This window comes from Henckelia pumila, chromosome 1 (assembly GCF_033568475.1).
Source record: "Henckelia pumila isolate YLH828 chromosome 1, ASM3356847v2, whole genome shotgun sequence".
NCBI classification, from domain to species: Eukaryota; Viridiplantae; Streptophyta; class Magnoliopsida; order Lamiales; family Gesneriaceae; genus Henckelia; species Henckelia pumila.
The window spans coordinates 91,868,983-91,891,600 of NC_133120.1; the positions used below are offsets into that span (position 1 = coordinate 91,868,983).

The 22,618-nt window shown below is 36.5% G+C and overlaps 3 protein-coding genes across 9 annotated transcripts; all 3 read right to left on the bottom strand.

Moving 5' to 3' along the window:
* Positions 1 to 381: 381 nt before the first annotated feature.
* LOC140874712 (sister chromatid cohesion protein PDS5 homolog D-like) lies at positions 382 to 13,075 on the bottom strand. 2 transcript variants are annotated; one of them, XM_073278067.1, is made up of 13 exons: positions 12,841 to 13,075; positions 12,570 to 12,692; positions 11,217 to 11,420; positions 10,941 to 11,122; positions 10,106 to 10,232; positions 9,841 to 10,008; positions 3,313 to 3,762; positions 2,950 to 3,026; positions 1,774 to 1,825; positions 1,439 to 1,519; positions 1,282 to 1,325; positions 911 to 982; positions 382 to 778 (listed from the first exon to the last, which is right to left on the bottom strand). In XM_073278067.1, exons 2-13 carry the CDS (start codon positions 12,678 to 12,680, stop codon positions 589 to 591), a joined length of 1,758 nt encoding a protein of 585 aa, XP_073134168.1. In that variant the 5' UTR covers positions 12,681 to 12,692; positions 12,841 to 13,075; the 3' UTR covers positions 382 to 588. The 2 variants fall into 2 exon arrangements, with proteins under 2 accessions (XP_073134168.1, XP_073134169.1); XM_073278068.1 differs by having other exon boundaries at positions 12,808 to 13,075.
* A 1,173-nt stretch (positions 13,076 to 14,248) lies between these two features.
* On the bottom strand, positions 14,249 to 16,723 carry LOC140877764 (uncharacterized protein At2g39795, mitochondrial-like). The gene is made up of 4 exons (XM_073281342.1): positions 16,643 to 16,723; positions 16,241 to 16,434; positions 14,766 to 15,097; positions 14,249 to 14,644 (listed from the first exon to the last, which is right to left on the bottom strand). Exons 1-4 carry the CDS (start codon positions 16,674 to 16,676, stop codon positions 14,476 to 14,478), a joined length of 729 nt encoding a protein of 242 aa, XP_073137443.1. The 5' UTR covers positions 16,677 to 16,723; the 3' UTR covers positions 14,249 to 14,475.
* A 137-nt stretch (positions 16,724 to 16,860) lies between these two features.
* Positions 16,861 to 22,268, bottom strand: LOC140877738 (nuclear pore complex protein NUP96). 6 transcript variants are annotated; one of them, XM_073281335.1, is made up of 6 exons: positions 21,956 to 21,985; positions 19,059 to 21,706; positions 18,597 to 18,720; positions 17,898 to 18,046; positions 17,622 to 17,719; positions 16,861 to 17,517 (listed from the first exon to the last, which is right to left on the bottom strand). In XM_073281335.1, the coding sequence occupies exons 2-6, from the start codon at positions 21,633 to 21,635 to the stop codon at positions 17,322 to 17,324; spliced, it is 3,144 nt and encodes a 1,047-aa protein (XP_073137436.1). In that variant the 5' UTR covers positions 21,636 to 21,706; positions 21,956 to 21,985; the 3' UTR covers positions 16,861 to 17,321. The 6 variants fall into 6 exon arrangements, with proteins under 6 accessions (XP_073137436.1, XP_073137410.1, XP_073137416.1 ...); XM_073281309.1 differs by lacking the exon at positions 21,956 to 21,985 and adding an exon at positions 22,152 to 22,268 and having other exon boundaries at positions 16,862 to 17,517; positions 19,059 to 21,690; XM_073281315.1 differs by lacking the exon at positions 21,956 to 21,985 and adding an exon at positions 22,152 to 22,231 and having other exon boundaries at positions 16,862 to 17,517.
* Between the last annotated feature and the right edge of the window lie 350 nt (positions 22,269 to 22,618).

A 22,618-nucleotide genomic window follows, 5' to 3' on the forward strand; every position in this document is an offset into this window, starting at 1 on the left:
AATTTTATAAGTTAGATATATTTATTGTTGTGGGACGAATCATTTATACACATAAAATTAATTTCACATTAGTGAGAAGAAAAATATTTCATAATATTGGTAAAATGGTGGAATGAAACATGAATATATTTACTTAATATATTTATTTTAATTTAATTAATGTTTAAGATAATTAAACACATGATTAATATAGATTTGTATTTACATTTCTTTTGGAATTAAATATTTGAGAAAATAAATTTTAAAAAAATAGAGAATGTCATGGAAATATTCTTTTTGAGTAAAATTTGATATAGAGGATTGGATACCACTTTTGTCATTTGTGCTTAGTGAACAAATTGTGCTATTTCAGTGCAAAAATTGTGCTATTTTGGTGCAAAACCTGCGCTAAAGTGGTGCAATAGGTTATATTCTAGAGCTAAAATGCAAAGGAAGCAATTAAGCCATCCAAACATCCTCGACGGTTTTTTCAAAGTACTGAAGCAAGAAAATATCACACAAATAGTATTATCTGGACATAAAACAGCAGGCTAAATTAATACATTCTTGAAAGTAGGATCAAGATGAAACGAAAACGTTAACGAGGGCTTAATCGTTTTCCACATCCAAGGTGGCGCCATCGCTAGGCTGTGTTTCGGTTCCCAGAGTTTCTGTCTTTTCATCCTTCTTTTCGGTGCTGTTCCTCTCGGACATCTCAGCATCCGGTTCATCGTTAGCACCAGCAACAGGAACTGAAACATCTCCAGATTTGATGCCGCCACCCTCTTCAGCGTTTGCTCTGAAACCATTAAAAAGTACACTGTAAAACTTACTGAACATTATGTTGGAAGGTGTGCTGTGCATCAAGTGTGCATACTCATTACTCAATCAACAAACTGAGGTTTCTTGAAATGAGAAAAGGATGACCAACCTTTCAGATGCTGCGTAAGCTTTCTGTTTCTTGGATGGACCTGACTTAGATATTCCTTTCTTTTTCTTGGACCTGCTCCAGTTAACGAAAAATTTCCTTTGAAATACCGCGACTTATCAACATGATTGTAGCTTGATACAGAGATCAGAATATAAAACGTTTTAATAAGAATACAACCAGTTTATCCATTCTTTTTCTTCAGTTGCCTTTCACAGGAATTCAGAAATCTTAAAAGATTTGAAGAACGCAGAATTGTATAATCATAAATCTAATCAATAAAAGATGTTAACGTAGTTTAAGTACAAGCAAGCAACCTCAAAGAATCAACGGAGGAATGAAAATTCTACATACTATTATAAAAATAAACTTACCCGTTAAGTTTTTGGGCAGGAGCAGGAGGATCAGTGTTGGAGTCCTGTTTCATATTACACATGCACAGAGAAAGGTAAGAGAAACAGGAATATATAAGAACAATTGATTAAAATAAAAGAATCGATAATGGATCCATAAATAAACGGCGAGTCTAACTTGAATCTGGTGGTCATCCAACGGTTCCCAAGTTTCTTCATCCATGAACAGAATTTCCTCATCACCATCATCATATATGATCTGCAAGAAAATAGTTGGCTGATCTGAAGATAAATATAACAATAAACTCGCAGTACGCAGAACCTAAGAAAGCTACTGGCATCTGTGTTATAGTAAGTATACAACTGGACACTAGGAAGAAGTATCGTAAAACAAAGTAAATTTCTTCATAGGCCCCGGAAAAGGTTGTCGCTTATAATTCCCACTCGAAAGCAAAACACGCCCAGCGGAAAAAAATTATTAAAAGAACAAGAAGAACGAAAGCATCCAATCACCTTGTGCTTCTTTGCTACATGATCAAAAGATAAAATAGTGCCTGGGTAGTACCTGCATAAACAGATCCTTGAATATGAGCAGAGTGCCAGAGTCACATAATACGGAATGTAGGTGCAAAATTTAGTTGTTAGGGAGGAAGTGTTCGGCCACCTCTCACTCGCCTAACACACTTTCTGAGTTAGAAATAAGAGACACACGTGATACTAGAAGAAATTAAGTTGTTTTCGATTTTAGAATCTCTATTCAGGCCGAACCGCCTCCCGCCAGTTTACATTCTAACTTTTCTCGCACCTCATTTGTATACTTTTCACGAGAAGATACATTCCACATACCAAGACCCGTTCCCCTTTCGCATCCGTCACCACTCTTTTTAAGTAGTGATAGAAGTAATACATCAAGAATTATACTGAAGTTCATTTCCACATGCATCCGAACTTTAATCACCAAATATGTTTGCAATGACACTCGAGAGATCATTTTTTTCACCAACATCCATAAAATTAGGCTGGCCACCCATGACAGTATGTCATTTTAGCTAATGAAAGCATGTACAGAAATAAAATACATAGGAACCCAGAAAACGAAGCCCAACATATTATAAACATAATGAACACCAATCATGGTGCTGGAAAACATAATCGCTATTCCTTCATAAATAACGGAAGGATAGATGAACTCGAAATATTTAGAGAAAAGAGCAGACGGTTCCAGTGCGGAAGAAGCTATTATTTAGTTTTGAACTCATAAAAGCAACCCTAATCTGTAATTTTCTCAAAGAAAAAATTGTTGAAGTGGCACACAATTGCATTGATTGATCAAATTTTGATTATGCACATAGTCCACACCATAAATGAAATCTGTAGGATTAAGGACAAGAACTTCCTACTTCCAAATGCATTATTATGAATGCATGAAACCCAACATACAACCGAGTTGCATCACTGAGAGATAAATGCAAGTATGACAAATTCGAAACAACATTGCCATCAAACAATGGCCAAAGTAGCAAACTGTTTTTGAAATGAGAAAAACTCAACAAACATGTTCTTTCATTCTCTGATCCAGATGTCAGTTAGACATACTGTTCAAGTTACACAAGAAAATCGTTGAACACACGTAGAAAATGTTGTCAAGTATAATTATATGAAAAGAATACATTAATATTTAGTGCTTACTCGTTGTCATCTGGCCACCAAACCTTTATCCTTAAATCAATCAAATCCTCCCCAAAACCAAGATGGGACCTTGTTCTCTAAATCAAAATTTCCAGAAGTGCAAAGTCAAGATAAGATACAAACAATGTCACAGCTAAGAAATATATCATCTATTCCATATTAATATTGCTGTAGAGATACTAAGAACCATTCTAAAATTAAATTAAATGTTAAAAGGTATTTTTGTTCTCTCTCCTTCTTTGGAGCCATTTCCCATTCGAACAGCTTTTGCAGTTTGAGAAAGAGAAGCTGCTACTCTATGAAATTAAAGAACTTACAGTTGCAGGATCCATCAAATATCAATAGCAGATAGAATTCAATTACCTTCTTTGCATCACATGATTCATGTTTCTCGAGACTTGTCTCATTTCTACTTTGTTCATTCCCATGTTGATCCAGAAATGGTGATTCATCTTTTCCTTCTGAATTGGTCTTAGTATTGGTTTGTTCATCTATCTTCTTTGTATTAGCACTAGATCCAGTAACACTCTTACCAGTCTTCTTTTGGATGTTAGAACCTTTTTTCATACCCTCCGTTTTCAGTAGTTTCCGCCTTGATGAGGTCTCGACATCAGTCGGCTGATCTATCATGCCCTCTTTCTTCTCTTTTGGTGTCATGCCCTTTTTCTTCTTTTTCACTGTCATGTCCTCTTTCTTCTTTTTCGCGTCCTCTCCACCAGCACTCTTTGCATATGGATTGAAATCTTCCGGCTCATGAATAGAAAGTTCACCTGACTTGGATGTTCGGTCAGTTGAACCAACTTCTTTTGCCATCTTACCCACATAAGAAAAACATAAAAATGAATCTTAATTTGAGATGATAAAAGCAGGAAAAATAATAGTAGAATAATTTTCGGAAGGGGTATAGATCCAGAAAGAATAAACTTTGAAGCATTAAGCCTGGTATGAAAAGATATTGCTAAATTTGACCAGAGAATTGTCACACATTTAAATCCAATGAAGAAAATTCTGAGCAATATGAAATCACCAGGTTTACAATACGGAGCATTATCTGGTAATCCCATTATATAAATAATAATATTATCAATGCGAAGGATAAACATGAGCAGATTCTAGGCACTCTTGGAATTTGCCACAGCAATGGAAACGAGATTTTCTGCTTAGGAAGCAACTAACTGAGTATTTTCTAAGGCTAGAAATACAAACAACTTTGATAGTCAGAGTAGATCGACTTCAGTGAATTTAATCTTATAGATACTTCTGGTACTTTGATGTGATTCAGATCTCCTTCAGCCCTAATTTGGGAGTACAAGCCCCCTCATTAAGAAAAACAAAAGGCTATCATCCCACAGCATGTTATTATCTGCTCTATCTATGAATATAGAGCGGCAATGCATCAAGACTTCAATCTAAGAATCTTTATTTGGGCTCAGCACTTCAACCTACAAAACTCAAATTTGGCTTTTGCTTCAATATAGTCTTTCCTACTCCATTTGATTTGAGGAAGCAGGGACCCCACGAGACATAGCCCTATTCATTACCTTCGACGCTGAGTAAATATATCAGTCTAGAATTTTGGCTCTTTAAAAATATCTTTCCTTTTCTCCAATTTTATATCCTTTCCATTCCCTCTTTAGGGCCATGCGAAAGCATTAATCAATGCATCTATCAAGATGAAATCCCTTCTCGCCCCATGTTAACCATATATAGGATTTATGATACTTGTGATCCACGTGTTACGAATAGTCTCTTTTTAAGTAGTTTCACATATCTAAAATTGGGCAATACACGTATACAATTGTCGCGCCTTTATTTTGAGATGTGTTGAGTGTTCCAACAATGGCATTTCTTTTACGAGACTAAATTTGCACATTTTATGCTATTAATTCTATGCCATAACATGAAAAAGGTTAAAATTGATTTGGAACTTGGTTTTTTTTTTTTAGGAAACTCATTAGTATTCATCATAAAAGATAATTACAAGGGTGGACTAGAGATCAACACAACAAAAAGGACCAAAAATTAGTAATCCAAACTGATAACTCAAAATAAGACTCAAATCCCCATACACATCTGACACCGTAAATTAATTTGGAATTTGGTTACTCTCAGTGTATACTCACAATCTAAGGGAATGCCTAATTCTGGAATTTGGTTAGTCTCAGTGTATACTCACAATCTAAGGGAATGCCTAATTCTTTCATCCATCCAAGTCGCTAAATAAGTATTTCATAAAACCTTGTGTAATGGGTGAGAAGTAAGGACAAACTGCTGAAATCAGGGATGATGTGGTGCATAAGAGATCAACGTTTGGAAATTGGAATATTCAGAATTAAAGAAATAATTAGAAGGATTTTATTTAGTTTCTTTTTTAATAATGCATGCATTCTAGACATGGATAAGGGACTTGTGACAGATTTTTAGCTAGAAAAATTAATTGTTTTCTTTTTATTTAAATGGCTACTGTTGCAAAGGAATAAAATTATCCAAAATTCTAAAATCAAACAGTGAATGTGAGATTGCGAGGTTCTCTCTCGATGAGCCTCAAAACCTTATCCAAAATAAATTGATCATTCCATAACGTGATCCAAAATTGGGACCATAACAAGTTGGTACCAAAGCCAGTCATCATGGGGAGATTCCAAGCACTACAGCCACGATTCGAAGCTTTCATGAAGCTGTATCAAGACACAAGGCAGCCAATGAAAAGAGGCAGCACACTCTTCTTGATCAATTGGAGGAGATATCCAAAGATCAGTCAAGCAGCAATCGAGAGAAGATCAGGGCAAAGACAACAACAACAATCAATGAGGCCTCACCAACCAGCTTTCTGAAGGACACATCGAGATAGCGAGGATGGCTTATTGAAACTACCTCATAATTTGACGCTAGATTTTCCCTAATGCAATAGCCAATCAGACCCGATGAGATATCTTAGTCAATGTGAAAAGTTTTTCCGACACCAATACGGACCGGAGAAAGACGATCAAGGATTGGCCACATTCCACATTGAGTGCGACGGCGGACCATGGTTCCTCAAATGGTAACGAGATCATCCAAAGTAAAAATGTGAAGAATTTAGGAATTACCGCCATTTGCACTTAATCCTTGAAAAACTCCTACTACAAGAAAGCAACAACAATTTGGAAGATTCTGGAATAACCTTTTTTCCTGCTTGAGGACAAGCATAATTTCCAAGGGGAGGGAGATGTAATGGGCGAGAATTAAGGACAAACAGCTAAATCAACGATGATATGGTGCACAAGAGATTAGTGCATGGAAGATTCAGAAATAAGGAATTAGTTAGAAAGATTTTTATTTAGTTTCTTTTCTAATATTGCATGCATTCTAGCCATAGATCTATGAATTACAGCAGATTTCTTGCAAGGAAAATTAATTGTCTTCCTTGTATGTAAACGGCTACTGTTGCAAGGAATAAAATTGTCTTCCTTATATTCAAATGAATATTATTTGATTATATTATAAATATTTAGATATTATATATTATTGTGATTATATTTGTGTCCATACTCCAGAAATTTAGTTTTGAATTTTTTTAATAATTATAGAAATTTTGAATTCAAATTATTGTTTGAGATACCCAACTTTTGAACTTCGACTCAAGGCAAGAAAATCTTAAGTCCGAGCTTGTTCTGGACAAAATTGATCTATATAGCACAAGCATGAATACCAGCATAAATTTTCTTGTTCTTTAAAAATAATTTTCACTCTCTTTCAAAAAAACCTTTGACAAATAAAAACTTCTAAAAATAGTCCGACCATATCTGACATATTTAGGATTCAGTTAGTGCTGCACTGAATACCGTATCCTCATCCTATTGGATTAATATTTGGATACTAACATATTTAGCAGTTAGTGGTATCTTGCAGTCATATCTGACATTGATTTACTCCATAGACAGTGGCAATTGTTATTAGCATGCGTACATCATAATCAATGGTACTCCAAGAGCTAGGGTCCAACATGCATAAACATTCTCTGGCCATCTATAAATTATAGGTTCTATGTCTTACACAAAAGTCCTATGAGACAGTTTCGTGGGTCAGTGTTTTGAAACGGATTTCCGACTCGACTCAATTCATGAAAAAGTATTACTTTGTATGCAAAAGTATTACTTGTCATTGTACATATAGATCAGATGACTCGTCTCATGGATATATATTGAGACCATCTATACGTGCCCTCGGGGGCCCGAGGGCCCCTACTGCGGGTCGGCAAGCGGACGGCTTGCCGGCGGGCGCATGCATCGCTTCTAGCCCGGATTCTGACTTAGAGGCGTTCAGATAATTCAGCGCACGGTAGCTTCGCGCCACTGGCTTTTCAACCTAACGCGATCACCAATTGTGCAAATCAACGGTTCATCTCGTACTAGGTTGCATTACTATAGATCTACTCTCCGTTTTATTATTTATGAAGAGAATGAAGCATGTCTTGAATTTATGATTAATACACATGCTTGGCACAAAACTCTCATCAGTATAATAAAGTCTAACCAGTTTTGAAGAAAAGAAACGTGTTGGATATAACAATCTTTTGTAAGCCAACCCGCACTATCCAATTGGATGATGAATTCGTAGTCGCCATCTCAAGTGGCACATACGGTAATTAGTTTTCCTTTATTGTTAGGAATGTTATGGTTCCTTCAAGGATATGATGACAGCGTAGAAAATTGTTGGTAGATGCTAACGACTTTGAGTTGTCGTGGAGGGGACAAAAGATTTTCACGGGAATATATCATTCATGCAAGACTTGAATTCAGACTTGAGTTCAGTCACATTTCTCATCACAGCTTGGCATAGATCAGAAACACCGACTCCAGAGGCTACCAGACGATCATTGAAGTCTAGCATTAGGATTTGGACCTTCTCCAAGTGAGTGCAGACTTCAGCAAAATGTGCATCTGCCTCGAACTGAGCAGTAGAGCGAGAGGATCCAGCCTCATCAACACTTGGATCCGACCGGTCGTCTTGAGCTGTAGTGTCCATCTCCACATTTTCAATGTCATCAGCTCCAGTGGTGCGATCATGATGCGGAAGAATGGGAGATGCATCTCTTGGAATATCTTGCTCGACCGGTGGATGAGATAGCGCAGAGGAGTCTTCTTCTTTGGCAGTTTTCTGATAGAAACTATATTTATCAGTTTGATTAATGTTTTAGAGATTGTTAGACACGATAAAAAGGAAATGAATAATATTTATCTTGTTATTGACCTAATAGTACTCTCGGGATGAAGTTTGGAGCCAACACTCGCATTGTCTGATGTGATGATGAATATGTGGTCATGATCTAATGTGGCACAAAAGGTTATTACTTTTCTTGTATTGTTAGGAATGTTAGGTTGCCAATCAGCATATAGCACCGATTTGCGGAAGCAAGGTGACTCATTAATTAGGGGATCGATGCATAGTGGGAAACTGACATTTTTTATTGTGTGCCAAATGTTGATTTTTTTTAACAAGGTCGCCTTAATATCTCCATAGATGGGGAAATTTATCAAGCGTTAATTTCCCTCTCGGGGGTTCCAGACTTCTCAACTAGAAACTATACTTATCAATTTGATTTCATGGTTTAGAGATCGTTAGACAAGATTAAAAAAAAGACATGCCTGCGATTTATATTATTATTGACCTAGTACTACCCTCGGAATGAATTTTGCAGATGGAAGCCCTTTTATGAACTGAACTACTTCCAAATACTTGCAAAATGAAAATCGATGGAGTCAACACCTGCATCATCCAATGCGATGATGAATTTGTATTTGTAATCTAATGTGGCACAAAAGGTATTAGTTCTCCTTGTATTGTTAGGAATGTTATGGTGCTTTAAGGTTATGAAGAGAGAGAGAGAGAGAGAGAGAGAATTGTTGCTGGATGCTAACAACTTTGAGTTGTCGTGGAGACAACAAAAGTAAGATTTTAATGGGAAGGATATTTTATTTTTAAAAAACTTTACTCGTCACATTAGTTTGGCAAAATGCAATTCTCCATTCATACATCCTAGCATCCATTTCTAGCTTTTTATTCGTGTAGTATCTCTTCAATACCCTTATTTTGCACAAGTGCTGCATCTTACCACACGTACCGATCAGCATATATCTCCGATTTGTGGAAGCAATGTGGCTCTTTGATCAGTGTTCGGGGCATTGTAGGGAAGTGGCATTTTTTGTGGCGGATGTTAATTTTTTTTAAAAAAAAGTCACCTTAATGGGGAAAACTTATCAAGCCTTGACTTCCCTCTCAAAGTTCCAAGCTTCGCAACTAGAACCATACTAACGTTCCAAGCTTCTCTATTAGAAACCATACTTGTCAATTTGACACAATGAACGGACTCTCTCGCCGACCACTTTGGTTGGTACGATTTTCGTCACTCGGTCGTTATAGGTCAACAAGGATGCCTCATGGGAGACTGAGCTCAAACCAAATATTTGCAGGTGGAGTGGGCCCATTGCATCTCAAAAGGTTAACATCTTTCAAGGCTTGTGAGAATCTCAAAGACCAAGAAAATGTTTTCAATCTCCACCAATGTACTTTGGCTGATAACAATTATTTATGTAATATATGATCAAAAGATGTTCCAAATATAGTTCAGAATTTGATTAGAGCTTCTAATTTCAGAAGTAGTTGGCACCTTAGGCTTTCAAAGAAGAGCCTAGCCGGAGGCTAGGTATAGTGTATTTCATTGTCCACATACACATGCTAGTCTATCATGCTGAATGGTTCTCAGATTCTATAAGGTCAATCAAATATCTGTCCTCCACCAGACGGAAATAAATAATAATTATGTGTGTGTGTGTGTGTATTCTCAATTAAAGCAGAAGCAAAGGAACAAAGGACCCCATTGAAGTTAGAATTATTATTGTCGGAACGAACCATGTTTTCCTTACTAGGCTCTCCCTGGCAAAGAGAAGCGATTATAACAGCATATTCAGCAACATCCAGGTTCTTTGCCCTCACTGTTTTTTTTAGAGGACGCTGGAGTTTGTTTGAGCAGTTTCTAAAGACAGCATTCCCCAATTCCCAGGACATTAGTGAAATATTCTGTACAAGGAAACAGTTTATTTTATAATAGGTGAAAAGGAATGACAATAAATTCTGGGTACTGCAATTGCATTAAAATCAGGGAGAGCGTGACTACCTTATTATTCGTTTTGACACTGTCCAAAAGCGGTCTCAGAAGTTTAAATGAGATTTTGCGACTCTCTTGTATCACACAAGACATTATCGCTTCCATATGTACAAAAGTATCAGCAGGCTGGTCGGGACTTCCATAATTGTTTGTTCAATAAGAAATACCAAGTAAAAATTGATGTCATAGCTAAGTCAAATAATCTTTAAATATACGAAAAGTTTACAGAGCATTTTAAGACACTGAGCCACTCATTTGACCAAAATATGTAAACTTCAAGCATACTACTAGAGTTTATGGGGCCATTTGGTAAGGTTGTGTTTCCCCTAAACTCGACTCAACTCATTAATTTTGAAAATTTTATTTGTAGTATTTTACTATGTTTGAAATATCGTTTCGTTTTAAATTTTGAAAAGCTAATGCGATGTTTAACATAGTGATACTGTGTAAATATTGAATGAAAATTTTGGGAATATAACATAATTGTTTGAAAAAATTGGACAAAAATATGTGATTCCGTGATGATTATTCATTTAATAGTTAATTGATTGTAAGTGTGAGGATGCTTGTTTGATTAGAATGTTGAGAATACTGAACAATTTCTGAAAATTATAGATTTAGATTTTTTTTTAATTGAGTTGAGTTGAATTCAGGAATGGAACCAATTAGATATATAACCCCCTACCCACTCCCATTTGATTTTTGGCCTTTCAAATCATAGTCAAATACATTGACCAAGGTTATTTACCCCGTTATTATGCTAATTAACCCTTTCAAATTGAGAGTCAATTGGAGGTTAGTTTCTTAAATCTGTACAATAAACAGGACCTTTCTGCAGACTTACCTGATGGCACTGAAGAAAAGTTGGAACATTTCAACAATCAGTTCATCGCCATCCACATCCAGAAGAATTGCAGATGATTTCAGTCTAGCTATAGTTTCAAGCATATGAAGAGCTCTATCATAATTGCGACCAGATTCCGAGGACAAATGTTTCAACACAATGAGGCATAATCGAAAAAATTCCTGACACCATTAACCGAACTTGCTAAATAGTGCTTTTCTGAGGAATAATGAGATACAAGTGGATGGCAGAGAATAAGTGGTCATATTTACATACCTTCATTTCAGCCCCACTATAAGTATGCTGAGGAGCGCTTATTCTTGTAAGCTCCGTGAAACAACATGCGGCAGCAATTTGGATATTAACATCCGCGTGATGCATAATTTCATTGGTGATCAACGTCTGCATCAATGGAACAAGAGCCAATGCTATAGCACTGGGCGGCTGTTGATCCACCTTGGTCAAAATGCTCTCAGTTTTCTAAAGGAAAAAATCAAATAATGTCTTTATTCACCCAGTTGCAAAAGAATGTGATTGAATTGGAAGATCTTAATGAAGAAAAGCATTTTCGCCCACCATAAATGTCCAAGTTTAAAGTGAGCAGCACACATGCTGCGATCAAAATGATTTAGCATTGCAAAATACAAAGCAGAAAATAGGAGGAAAATGAATAACTAATCATCAAACAAGACAATGCTTCACAGGAAAGTTTACAGTTTCCACATGCACATGGTGCAGATTGGTGGAATTGAATTCATAAATGCAGCAGAGAAAAGAAATTTAATGAGCCTTTAACGGACCACCATTTGCAACCAAGAAGGAGATGCTCCACAACTTAATATTCAGAAGATCAAATTAGGTTCACCCATCTTCTTGTTCCAAAAAAGGATGTGCATGACCCCCTTAATTTATCAACTCCATAAATTGTAACCAAAGGGAGAAAGATAGCTTAAAATGTAAACAACTCTACCCTTCCAGATTCCTGTTTCCATCAAGAAACACCAACGGTTTTACCACAAAGACTACGAGAAACGCAAAAATTGTACCACAACTATGATCAACCTAATAAGAGAGCCAAGTTCACATTTTGGAAAAATGGAAAATATAAAACATTTTTAAACTCGAAAACTTTCCACCTTTTGAAGCACCAACTTCGTCAGCACTAATGTCTAATAATAATCATTCCCAAAAAAGTTTATGGCTCCTGATTGTAATTTACAGAGTCACATCAAAAATCATTTACATCAAGACAAAGGAGTGAAATAAAATGGCTGACCCTGTCAAACGTGCTTAGATTTGTACAAGGCTGTCCAGTGTCTCAAACCCTTCTAGTTTCAGAAGGGTTTTTCCCCAAAAAGTTATTGATATTCAACTAAAAAGATGTTGCAAAAAGTAGACATTCATAGCAGTTGGTCCCTGTTAAATGAATAAAAATGGAATCTTTGAACCCACTTATACAAATCAACACTCTAAGAAACACAAAACCGACTAATGCAAAGTTGGTGAAATGTGGTGGAATAGACGGTGCAAGCTAAGGCCCCCCACTGAATCATAGAAATCTTCACATTGGAAACGTTAGCCCTCTTTAATCACTAAGTCACCCCATCGTTGAACAAGTGAACTCTTTACCTCAAGGAGCATGAGTAGCTCATCGACGGAGGATGGTAACGCTTGGAGCTTCTTCCCAACACTCAGTATTTCCTTGGAAAGCTTTTTCACTGAAACATGAGTAGAACCCATTTGCCTGTTCACCTGTTTAATCAAGAAAAATTATAACAACAATAATCGGAAAAAAAAAGGATGAAACTTGATAATCAAAGAAAAACTCAAGCACTCCACGGAACAGCGGCATCCCAGGAAAACCCACCTTAAAGACACTGAATGAAATGTGAAAACACACCTTAGATTAAATATTAATTTTGAAAAATGCAAACTGGACACGGCCAAAATGGTGATGATGTATAGAGCAGTTTTGTAAAACAGAGATCCTTGGCAGACTTTCTTGCATGCAAAGAATCTACCCGGTTTTTGCCCCATTTAATGAATTTCTACAACTTTCAGATTTCGAATCCGAGTGGTAGATGTTGGTTTTCCCCTCTTTTCGGATGAATTTATGGAGATTAACGATGCAAAGTAAGCACACTGTAATCTACAGTCCAATTGTCTCAAATTCTGAGGTGTTGATTATGTTCTTTGGGGAGGATGCTCTGACTAAATGACGTAACTACCCCTGGGGTTTGGCAAAACTTATCTCGAGAGTCGAGAGGGGTGTGTCATAATTGTAAATTCGACTTGGTATTTTTATTTTAAATTTTTACTATTCTCTATATTAAAATCTGATTTATTATTTTTTTGAAGTTAAAAATCTGATTCTGGAAACGTTGACCTTATACGAAAAATGAATAATAAACTTATAAAAGCAACCAGATTACATATTTTCTTTTTATTTTTTTTAAAAATCAGATTACAGATTTTCTTGAAAAAGTGGGAACAACAAATTACAGCAAATATAAAAAGTCTCTGATTTTCTCAAATTGAATTCAAACAGTTTTTCATATTCCGTAACAAAATCCAAAAAAATTATAAAAGTATATGGAATAATAAAACGAGTATGATTGATTTGATTGTGATGGTCATTGTATATTTCAAGAATAATAATAAAACTGGAAAATAATTTTTTTTTTTTTTAAAAAAAAATCAAGTGTCATTCATCACAATTTTCTGAACGCCTCTAATACTTTCCCTTTAAATTGGACAAATTTGCTTATATTAATTAATCTATTTTACTCTTTCCCATTTTTCACTCTTGGGCATTTTCATTTATCAATTTACGTGAGTTAAGGATCCGCCTTTTTTTGAACAATTACAAAATTTTAAGGATTATTAATAAGTTGATAATCGTTATATTAATACTTGATCATCAATAATCTAGTGAAGAGTGTATCTGTTTACGCCATGAAGATTATGGTTTTAGAATTAAATTAAATTAAAAAAATTCGAATTTGGTGGCAAAAATCCAAGAAACAAAAAGAAGGATAATTAATGTCCATTTGGATAAATATTTTCAAGATATTGTTTATATTTTGATAACCAAAACTCAATAAAACGTGTTCAAAAAATTTGTGAAATTTATTATATGCGAGCATTTTTAAAATTACAAGTTACTAAAATTCCCGGAAATTTAAAAAAAAAAAAGGATCAAACCAGAATGATATAGTTGAAAAACCATCTTGACAATTTTGTTATGTGCCAGCATTTTTTAAATTACAAGTTATTAAAATTTATTCTTGCTTTCATAATATTTTTAGAAAAATCCAAATGCAATTTATTCTCAAATTTCAAGGTTTTACAAAGATGCGAACCAAAGATTGGTCTGCTTTGGATGGCAGAAAGTAAGATAGGAGAAAGTGACAATTGGGGGCCTCAAAAACACTGAACAAAAGTTGAAGTGCTCAACTTAACAAGTACAAAGCTCACCACTTAAAATTCATCCTTTTTTTCTTCGACCTCAGACATGAAGGCTCAAATTCAGATATTAGCTTCTTGATTTCTGAAAATAAGGGTAAACCTTTTCCATCCAACGAACGTACTCAACTTTATCTTTGTTGGCTGTATATCGATGCAGAAACACAGCCAGATTGTCATCGACGCCCCTTGCTCCTAAGAAATCATAAAGTGAATTCTGCATTTCATCATCCAATTCCCTGAAACCACGACAATGAATTAATGCAGATGCAAATGAAAATACAGTGAGGACTCAGTCTCAAAACTTCTATTGTGAAGGAAAATGAACAAGCTTGCTGGTTTTGAACAAAAGGCGCATACTTGAAATCAGGGCCTAAATAAGGTCGATCCTTCGTTTGCTCCAGACCCCGAGTGAAAACTTTGCGAATTTCAATATTATCCGGCCATGCAGAACAAACAAACTCCAATACATTGATGCTCCCCCTCTTGAAAATATCAACAATTAAAGTAATATGAAGCTTCATGCCATCCTCATTGTCTGAGTCATCACCTGCTTTTTTAAATGGAACAGATCCATCGAACATTGTCACTTCAACTTTGACATCTTCAGTCTCACCATATTTCCTGTGTAACCGAATGAACTGTTCCCCTGGCCTTTCATCAACCTTGAACGCACCAAATTCTGGTATATGCTGTAGCACATAATTAGGTGTTTCTTTGTTTTCTACCACACTTGGTCAATTAATCCAATTGAGCACTTCATCAAGCATATTTTCAAGTAAAAAAAATCAACGAGAACTACTGAAGTGTACTGGTTCAACCAATAAGCTATAGAACACATAAAAGTAGCAATTCACTTCTGCCCACATGTATCTGTAACATATTCTTTAGTTATGTATCTTCAAAAACGAATAAGAAATAAGCTCTTTAACTTTTTACCGTAAATTTTTCATTTAAATCTTGCTTTTGATAGAGCGTCAGATAAGTTCGTCTTCACAAAGGATCTGGTTCCTTGCAGCAGCAGCACATATTATGTAGGAAAAGTCAATTGAAATTATATGACAATCCAATGTTTATTTGATCAAAATAATGTTTCTTAAACTACTGAGGCTCCCTTCAAACGAGTAAATTCCATAATCTTTCCTGCAGGCCCACCGTTCCCTCAGCAACTTCACCCCAAGATCAAGGAAAAACATAACAAAACCATGTTATGTCATATGTGCCAGGTGAGTATTCACAGAGCCGTGCAATTGACACATAATGGAAAGTGGGAAATGGTAGACTCAGGCAACCTGGATTTAGCCATCTGGATTCACATCGAATTTGTGAGTTTGTTTTGTCATCCTCTTCTCTTTCTTCTATCCGACTCTATTAAATTATAACATATCAAGCCGCAACTATGAACTTTGAACCGATTTGGATAGTTTTTCCCATTAATCATGTTTAATACAAGCAATTGACCCAATTGCACCGGCGCAGGGGAATAAAAATAGTACTGATAGTTTGGTACCTTCAGAAATGGTCAACTTAAATATAATCAATTGTTCGCGTGGATTATTATAGAAATCTCAAAAATTATAATACAAGTTCTGAGAAGTTCATATGGCGCGCGCAACCAAGAATTTAGCTGCCAATTTCTTCTTTAATGATTCAGTTTACCTACCATTTCATCCTCAAATTTTTCCAAATTTCAAAATGCCAAAGTTTATCAGAACAAACTGACTGCCTTCAGGATACTTCAATAATATAAAAGTAATACTGTAACTGTGAAATGAACTTGAAATGAAGCCAAAAGCGAAAAATAAATAAATAAACAATGGTTGCACAAAAAATACCGGGGATGGAGGGGAGTAATCGAGCGCGTACTGGATTTCTTTGCGAATCAGGCGGAGAATTTTGCCTTCAAACGCAGATATTTCCATTTCCGAGACGTCACTTCGTGTTGAATTAGTGGAAACATTGCAAATGGGCTTCCACTGCCGATGCTGGACGACATTTTTCGCTGCTGCCCGTAATCCTCTCACTATACCTAGTGCCATTAACGAAGTGAACATAGAAATACAAGTAACTTAAATCGGTGTTCATAATTAGGTTAGGGTTAGGGTTTTTTCGCCTTAATTTTTATTTTTTTTTTCATTTTTTATTTATACCAAAACATACTTTAGAAAATAGAAATAATAAGATAAAATTGAAAGAATACAATTTTTTTATCGGAAAATTTTTTAAATTAGAATTACCATATGTCGACTTAATAAATGAAATTGAACTCATACTTCACGAAAGAGTGCAAATTCAAACTTAAATGAAATTGTTAGGTAGTATCCTTTTACGCTTTTCGATAAAGGATAATGCATTACAAACAATTGTTAAGTATGTATTTAGAAATTTATATTGTTAGTGTCCTCAAGATTTTGCATTTCAGTAACTATGATTCGTAATATCGCCAGGATATATATGTTTGTAAATATTTTTTATGAATGATTTTTTATTTACCGATTTAAAAAAATACGATTCAATAGATATTATATTATCATTCGTAACCTTGAAGTAAAAAAAAAAAAAATGAAACGTAATTGTAATATTTTTAAAGAGGACAAACCCAGTATCTGTAAAAGAAATTCCCGCCCACTGACACCTCTGCTATACCAAGCTTATGCTTGCTTACAACAGCATATGGCTATTCTATGCTGCACCGGATGAAATTCATTCACCGTTCATTGGCCCTGACCCCACACAATTTGTGTGTGGGGCCTGGCTCCTGAACGTGGGGCCCAGGCCAATGAATGGCCCAGATCCACCGGGTGAAATTCACCCGGTGGATCATAGAAGCACCCACACCATATGCTACAGTTTCAATCAACCGCATTCCCTACCCACAAAGTATTGTTCATATAATATGAAGGGGGAAGAAAATGATCATTGTGCCATCTCTGAAAGACATGATGTGAAAAGTGAAACGGCGTCTTGCAAGTGGTATGAGCGTACATTTTCAGGTACGGGTGCAGTAAAAACCGTGTCAAAGCAGCTTAACTGAACCTCGCCTGATGAACCTTCGCCACTATCGGAAAGAAGAAGGCTGCAGACTTCTTCTGCCATCTTCGAGTACACGGCTCTGAGTTGTAAAGATAATCGATTAGCTGTTCGTATGTTGCTGAAACAGAGGCACGCAAATAGATGGCTTTCGCAACAAAAGATACAAAGTTCAAACATCAATACCTTGCATCAACTGATAATTTGCTTCCCGAAACAGCCAAACATTTGTTCAGGCGTTCTATAAAATCCGTGCATTCATCATTCTTGTTCTCGAGAGTGCCCTGCCAAATTAAGACTGGATAATCAAGAAAAGGATGCAAGTATGGGCAAAATATTATCATAGGAATATCAGGAAGCGTAATTGGTGCACCAGTGAACATAATATCAGCCTCATAACCAAAGGATCTCAATACTGAGAATTACTAATTCTGCAACTACAAAAAGAAAAGCAGAGTGTACCAGTTCAGTCATGGTATTGCTGTCTTCTTGCAATGAACTTCTCAAGACATAAAATGAAATAAAAATTCCGGCTCCAAGGTCCCAATCTTCAATTTCTGATTTGTGGTCCTCCATGGTAGTTGCAAGCCTCCATATCTCTGAATGTTTTGCTGCATGACAATGAAATTAACAAAATCGCTTATTTAATCTGCCATAGAAACAACATCCGGAACAAACTATTTGAGTAATATATCATGTGGAAGTTAAACACCAGACCCAAAAGAACATACATCCAAAAACTTTTACTTTCTGAAGAAATGCAATATATTTCTACCACTTCCCATTTAACCAAATTAATGACATGCTGTAAAATGCAGTCAGATTGCAGGAGAATTCAATTCCATATCCTCTTCTAATTGCACAGATCAACCGGAAAACATTGTCGTGCAGATAAATGGAAAAGAACACTGTAGGTAAGCACGCAAATCAAAGTTCCACCGCATAAAGACTCAACAGTTGGTTTTAAAAAAAAAAGACTAAACAGTTGTAAATTCAGCTCAGATTACTGAAAGCTGTCTGAACCTAGGCACCCTTTAAATATATAACTACAAAGTACCTCACCTGACATAAAACAATTCAAAAGAACCAACCGATCAATGACAGACAACAAATTCGATTCAGTGGAGAATATCATAAAGAAAAGACCAGCTAAATTTCTACCTGACAAAAACAGAGAATGAGCGACTGAAGTCAAAAAAATTGAGTGAGCTTTCTGCCAGTGTGAAGATTCAATAAAGTGATGCAAGGCCTTCGTTAGGTCACCATTGTAGCTAAAATATATGGCCTGCATCGAAAAAAGAAAGAAGAGAAAAGATGAGTAACCCGTGAGAAAAAAATTTCATCATTGCCACCATCAGTGGAAGTGAATAAGAAGCACTCCTAAGCTAAAGCAATTATTTATATTTTATATGGAAAAAGTTATTTTACTGAGGCCTCCATTTAACAGATTTGACTCATTCAATATTCCTAGTACAACATGAGCATGCGATGCAATCTCAATAGTACCAGCAACAAATAAGAACAAGATTTTAGTAAAACTGGTCATGATGAGCTTAAAGAAAGGCAAAGCAAAATTATTAATCCACGAAAATATTGAAACTGGTTCAAGAAACACAAGCTCACCAAAGCTTCATGCAACCAAGAAGAAGGAACGCCTAGGTTTTCAATGAACCTCCATTGTGAGTCCTGTGCACTCCAAACTTCACAGTACTGGAAGAGAATTTCCCTTATGACATTAGTTTGCAGATATGGATAATCTTCACGGTGTGTCATATGAAGTACCACGTATATGGCCCAGTGGCATTGCCCTACGCAGAGTAACTGAGAAACAAATCCCATGTCAAGAACATGGAGATCATTCGAACTAAAAGTTCCGATGGCTTCTAAAACTGCACGGTGATGCCAAATCATGTGATAATCAAGTGGATCATTTGTTGAGGCAAAGGCACTGAACATGGTCTTTAGAGCACCAAAATCATCTTCTTGTCTAGCGTGAAGAAGCATAAGATAATATGCAAGGTCAAAATGTTCACCTATTTCCCAATTGCGAGCTTCTTCTACTGGTCCTTCATCAACATAAATTGGAACAGGATATGGAGCATTTCCATCATTAAGAAGCTTCTGGTAAGTATTAAAAACAACAGGCAATGAAATATCAGGTGAAAACTGATACCACATTAACAGTCCTAGGAATCTTCTCCAGTCAATTTTTACACCGTGCAGAGCTTCGTGAATGTTTCCAGCAAGTAATTCAAGAAGCCTTACCCTATTCTCTTCAAAAAAATTAAAATCCATTCCGTTTTTTCTCCAAATATCAAGCTGATGAGCAACATCTGAACGAGTTGCAGGGGACCCACCAGCCTGGCTCAACAGACAGGATAGTCTTACGTCCCCTCTAGAAGCGGCAAGCTCCACGGCAGCATCCAGCTGACGACCAGTAAGAAGCAAGAATATGTGCTCTAAATCACTGGACTCGTCTAGCGAACTAATATCCTCTTGTACACGGTGGTAAACGCTTTCTTGAAGCCAATAACTGAACTCTGCGCGCCTCATAACTGGCAGTGCTTCCGGGTCAACTTCAGGATATTTTTGCCTCCCATCTGGTACCATATCTTCCTCATCATCGGCTTCAAGAGACTTAAATTCTGCCCTCAGTTTCCTCGCAGAAAAGAGAACTTTTACTAATTCCCAAACCATTACTTGGTGCATGAATAGAACACGAGAAAGGGGTGGTACACTTGACACCTCTAATTGCTTCTCAATTATCTCGATGTAACTTCGACAAACCTCTGGAAGTGTCACTCGGTTACAGACAAGCTTTTGAAGCTTCAAATCAAAAGTCCCCAGATCAACTCTTTTTATTTCATGATTCAATTCCTTATGAATATTGAGGGGGGAGTCAAAGCAAAGGTCAATAAGTTCCTTCTTCACTTGATTGCTCTCATCTCTAATCACGTTGTCGATTGCAACCTTTTGAAGATTAATCACAGAGGATAATACACATTGAGCACTAGCACTGCCAACAGGCATACCAGAATGAACAAGAACTCCATTGGGTCCCCATCCTACTCGAAAAGACCTACCCATAAACAATGCTGCATCAACTACAATATGTGAATGACCTCCGGCTAATGGTGTTTTGAGAAGTTTAAGATCCAGCTTAAAACCTTCAGATGTAGACGCCTTTAGATGCAAACCTTTGTTCTGTTGAGCCATCAACATGGACCCCTGGCAGTTAGAACTAAAACTTCCAGGGTTATACTCTATTAGAGCTAATGGAGTCTTGCGAACCAAATGGGGGCTCAACTTACGCTCTGTCTTTGAAGAAGAATAGTGTAATGGAGTCATTGATGGTTCTTTCACAAATGGTGGACTATCACGTGAATGCATGCCACTAAAACCATCTTCCTCAACTTCCTCGGCAGGAAACAATAACAATCTCAGTTCTTTCATCCTGATGGGGTCAAGCCCGAGATGAGCAGGAAGAGAATGTGACAGCAGAGTTGGATCCTCTAAGGCAGTCACTTCATCAACATCTGAATCCTCGATGTCATTCAATTCAGTTGGAACTCTAGCTTCCGGAGACACATCATTCATCACAGTATCCTCTTCATCTTCACTCAGACCAAATCTGCTAAAATGTTGTACCAAGAATTTCCATTCACCATTAAGTGGGTCAAATGAGAGAAATTGTGCCCCTTGACTCGCTGTCTTGTGTTTCAATATTCCCACAATTTTTCTTAGGTGGCCCTTGGTAAAATAATCCAAAGGTTTTGGTCGCAGGACTAATGTTACTTCAGCTTTCTTGTTGAGGCCCTGACCAACCACAGGTTTGGAACTTTCATCTTCATAGACAATAACTTCGCATCTATTGAATTTGATGATGCCGTCTAAATCCAAACATCTGATATCAGTCTCCCCAACAAATTTGATCCATCCATAACCAACCCTTCCAACAGTAAAATCTAGGACTCTGCCACAGTAACCTGGATTTGTAAACTCCTCAATAGCTAACTCACTTAAGCAGGGTTTTGTATAATAATCTGAGCGCCTTAGTGTTGGTAAGGAAGTTTCAACTTGCCGAGAAACCTGATATGACAGAAAATTATCCACTCCATCTACAGAAATTCTTCTTCTCTTGTGCAGAGACTGGGGAACATGAACTGACTCGAGCATTCTTAAATCAACTGCCATACTCATCTCGAAAGATTCGTGATAAAGGAGCTAGGCATCAAGCAAAATATGTAGAGTAACCCTGATAAAAGAACAGGCTGCTCGAATTAGAATGAGCCGCACATGATGTAAATGTGAATCACAAGCATATAAAATCAAAATTCTTGAATGATCTACAACTATAAAAGATAAACCTGCAACAGCTTTAATGCACTTGAAAACAATTACAACTGTTGTACGATATGACAACTCAGAAACCCATCTCTTTACCATAACATAATTAGATATGTTCGAGCCAGCAAGCCAAGAAAGAACTACAATCAACAGAGAAGTAGCGCATATCATACTTGGTTAAATAACTATGGCCCCTAATAAGAACCCTGGAATTGCACGAAATGAGATACCAACCATCGCAATTATCCAATAAACAGCCCACCACGGAACTATGAGGTAGATTGAAAAACCACAAACAAATCAGACACTTGCAACCGAAGGAACTGATTTACTAAAGCGGACGTGTAGAAAAAAAACTGAGCAGCTTACGTGATCTTGAGCTCGCCCGTGCTCGTTCGTTTGTCTCCAGTGTGAGATTCAAGCGCGGGGGAGAAGAAAGTGGGGTTTTAGGGGGTTAATTCGAAGTCAGATTTAAGGAGGGGCCATTTTGATATTTAGTTAGAATTTCATTTTTGATTTTTTTTTTATTTTAATAGTTAAAACAATTATTTATTTATTTAAGCCAAATAACTTTGTGTTCGAAGTAAAACACGCGTTTAAAATCTTTGGATCGAATTTGATAACTTGCCATTGATTTTATCTTTTTAATATAATTATTTTTATTAAGGTTTCTATCTTTTCATAACATATAGACCATGGTGTTGATACCCGAAGGAGAAAATTATTTCAGCTTATCGATGACCCTAAGCTAGAAGATTCTTGGCATTCAATCGGGCCAGGTCAGGAGCTCGGCCTCGGAAGCTCAGGAGCTCGGCCAAGCCCTCACCATGTTTCCC

Coding starts and splice junctions, on each gene's coding strand:
- LOC140877764 (XM_073281342.1), bottom strand. CDS start 16,676: ATGAGTTCAATTTCATTTATTAAGTCGACATATG. Junction 16,435..16,642: donor ATTTATTAAGTCGACATATG/GTAATTCTAATT, acceptor TAATGGCACTAG/GTATAGTGAGAGGATTACGG. Junction 15,098..16,240: donor ATTACTCCCCTCCATCCCCG/GTATTTTTTGTG, acceptor TATGTGCTACAG/CATATACCAGAATTTGGTGC.
- LOC140874712 (XM_073278067.1), bottom strand. CDS start 12,680: ATGGGTTCTACTCATGTTTCAGTGAAAAAGCTTTCCAAGGAAATACTG. Junction 10,009..10,105: donor GTGTCAAAACGAATAATAAG/GTAGTCACGCTC, acceptor TTCCTTGTACAG/AATATTTCACTAATGTCCTG. Junction 779..910: donor GCTTACGCAGCATCTGAAAG/GTTGGTCATCCT, acceptor TAATGGTTTCAG/AGCAAACGCTGAAGAGGGTG.
- LOC140877738 (XM_073281335.1), bottom strand. CDS start 21,635: ATGAGTATGGCAGTTGATTTAAGAATGCTCGAGTCAGTTCATGTTCCC. Junction 18,721..19,058: donor CTTGGTTGCATGAAGCTTTG/GTGAGCTTGTGT, acceptor TTTTCGATGCAG/GCCATATATTTTAGCTACAA. Junction 18,047..18,596: donor TCATTCTCTGTTTTTGTCAG/GTAGAAATTTAG, acceptor ATTGTCATGCAG/CAAAACATTCAGAGATATGG.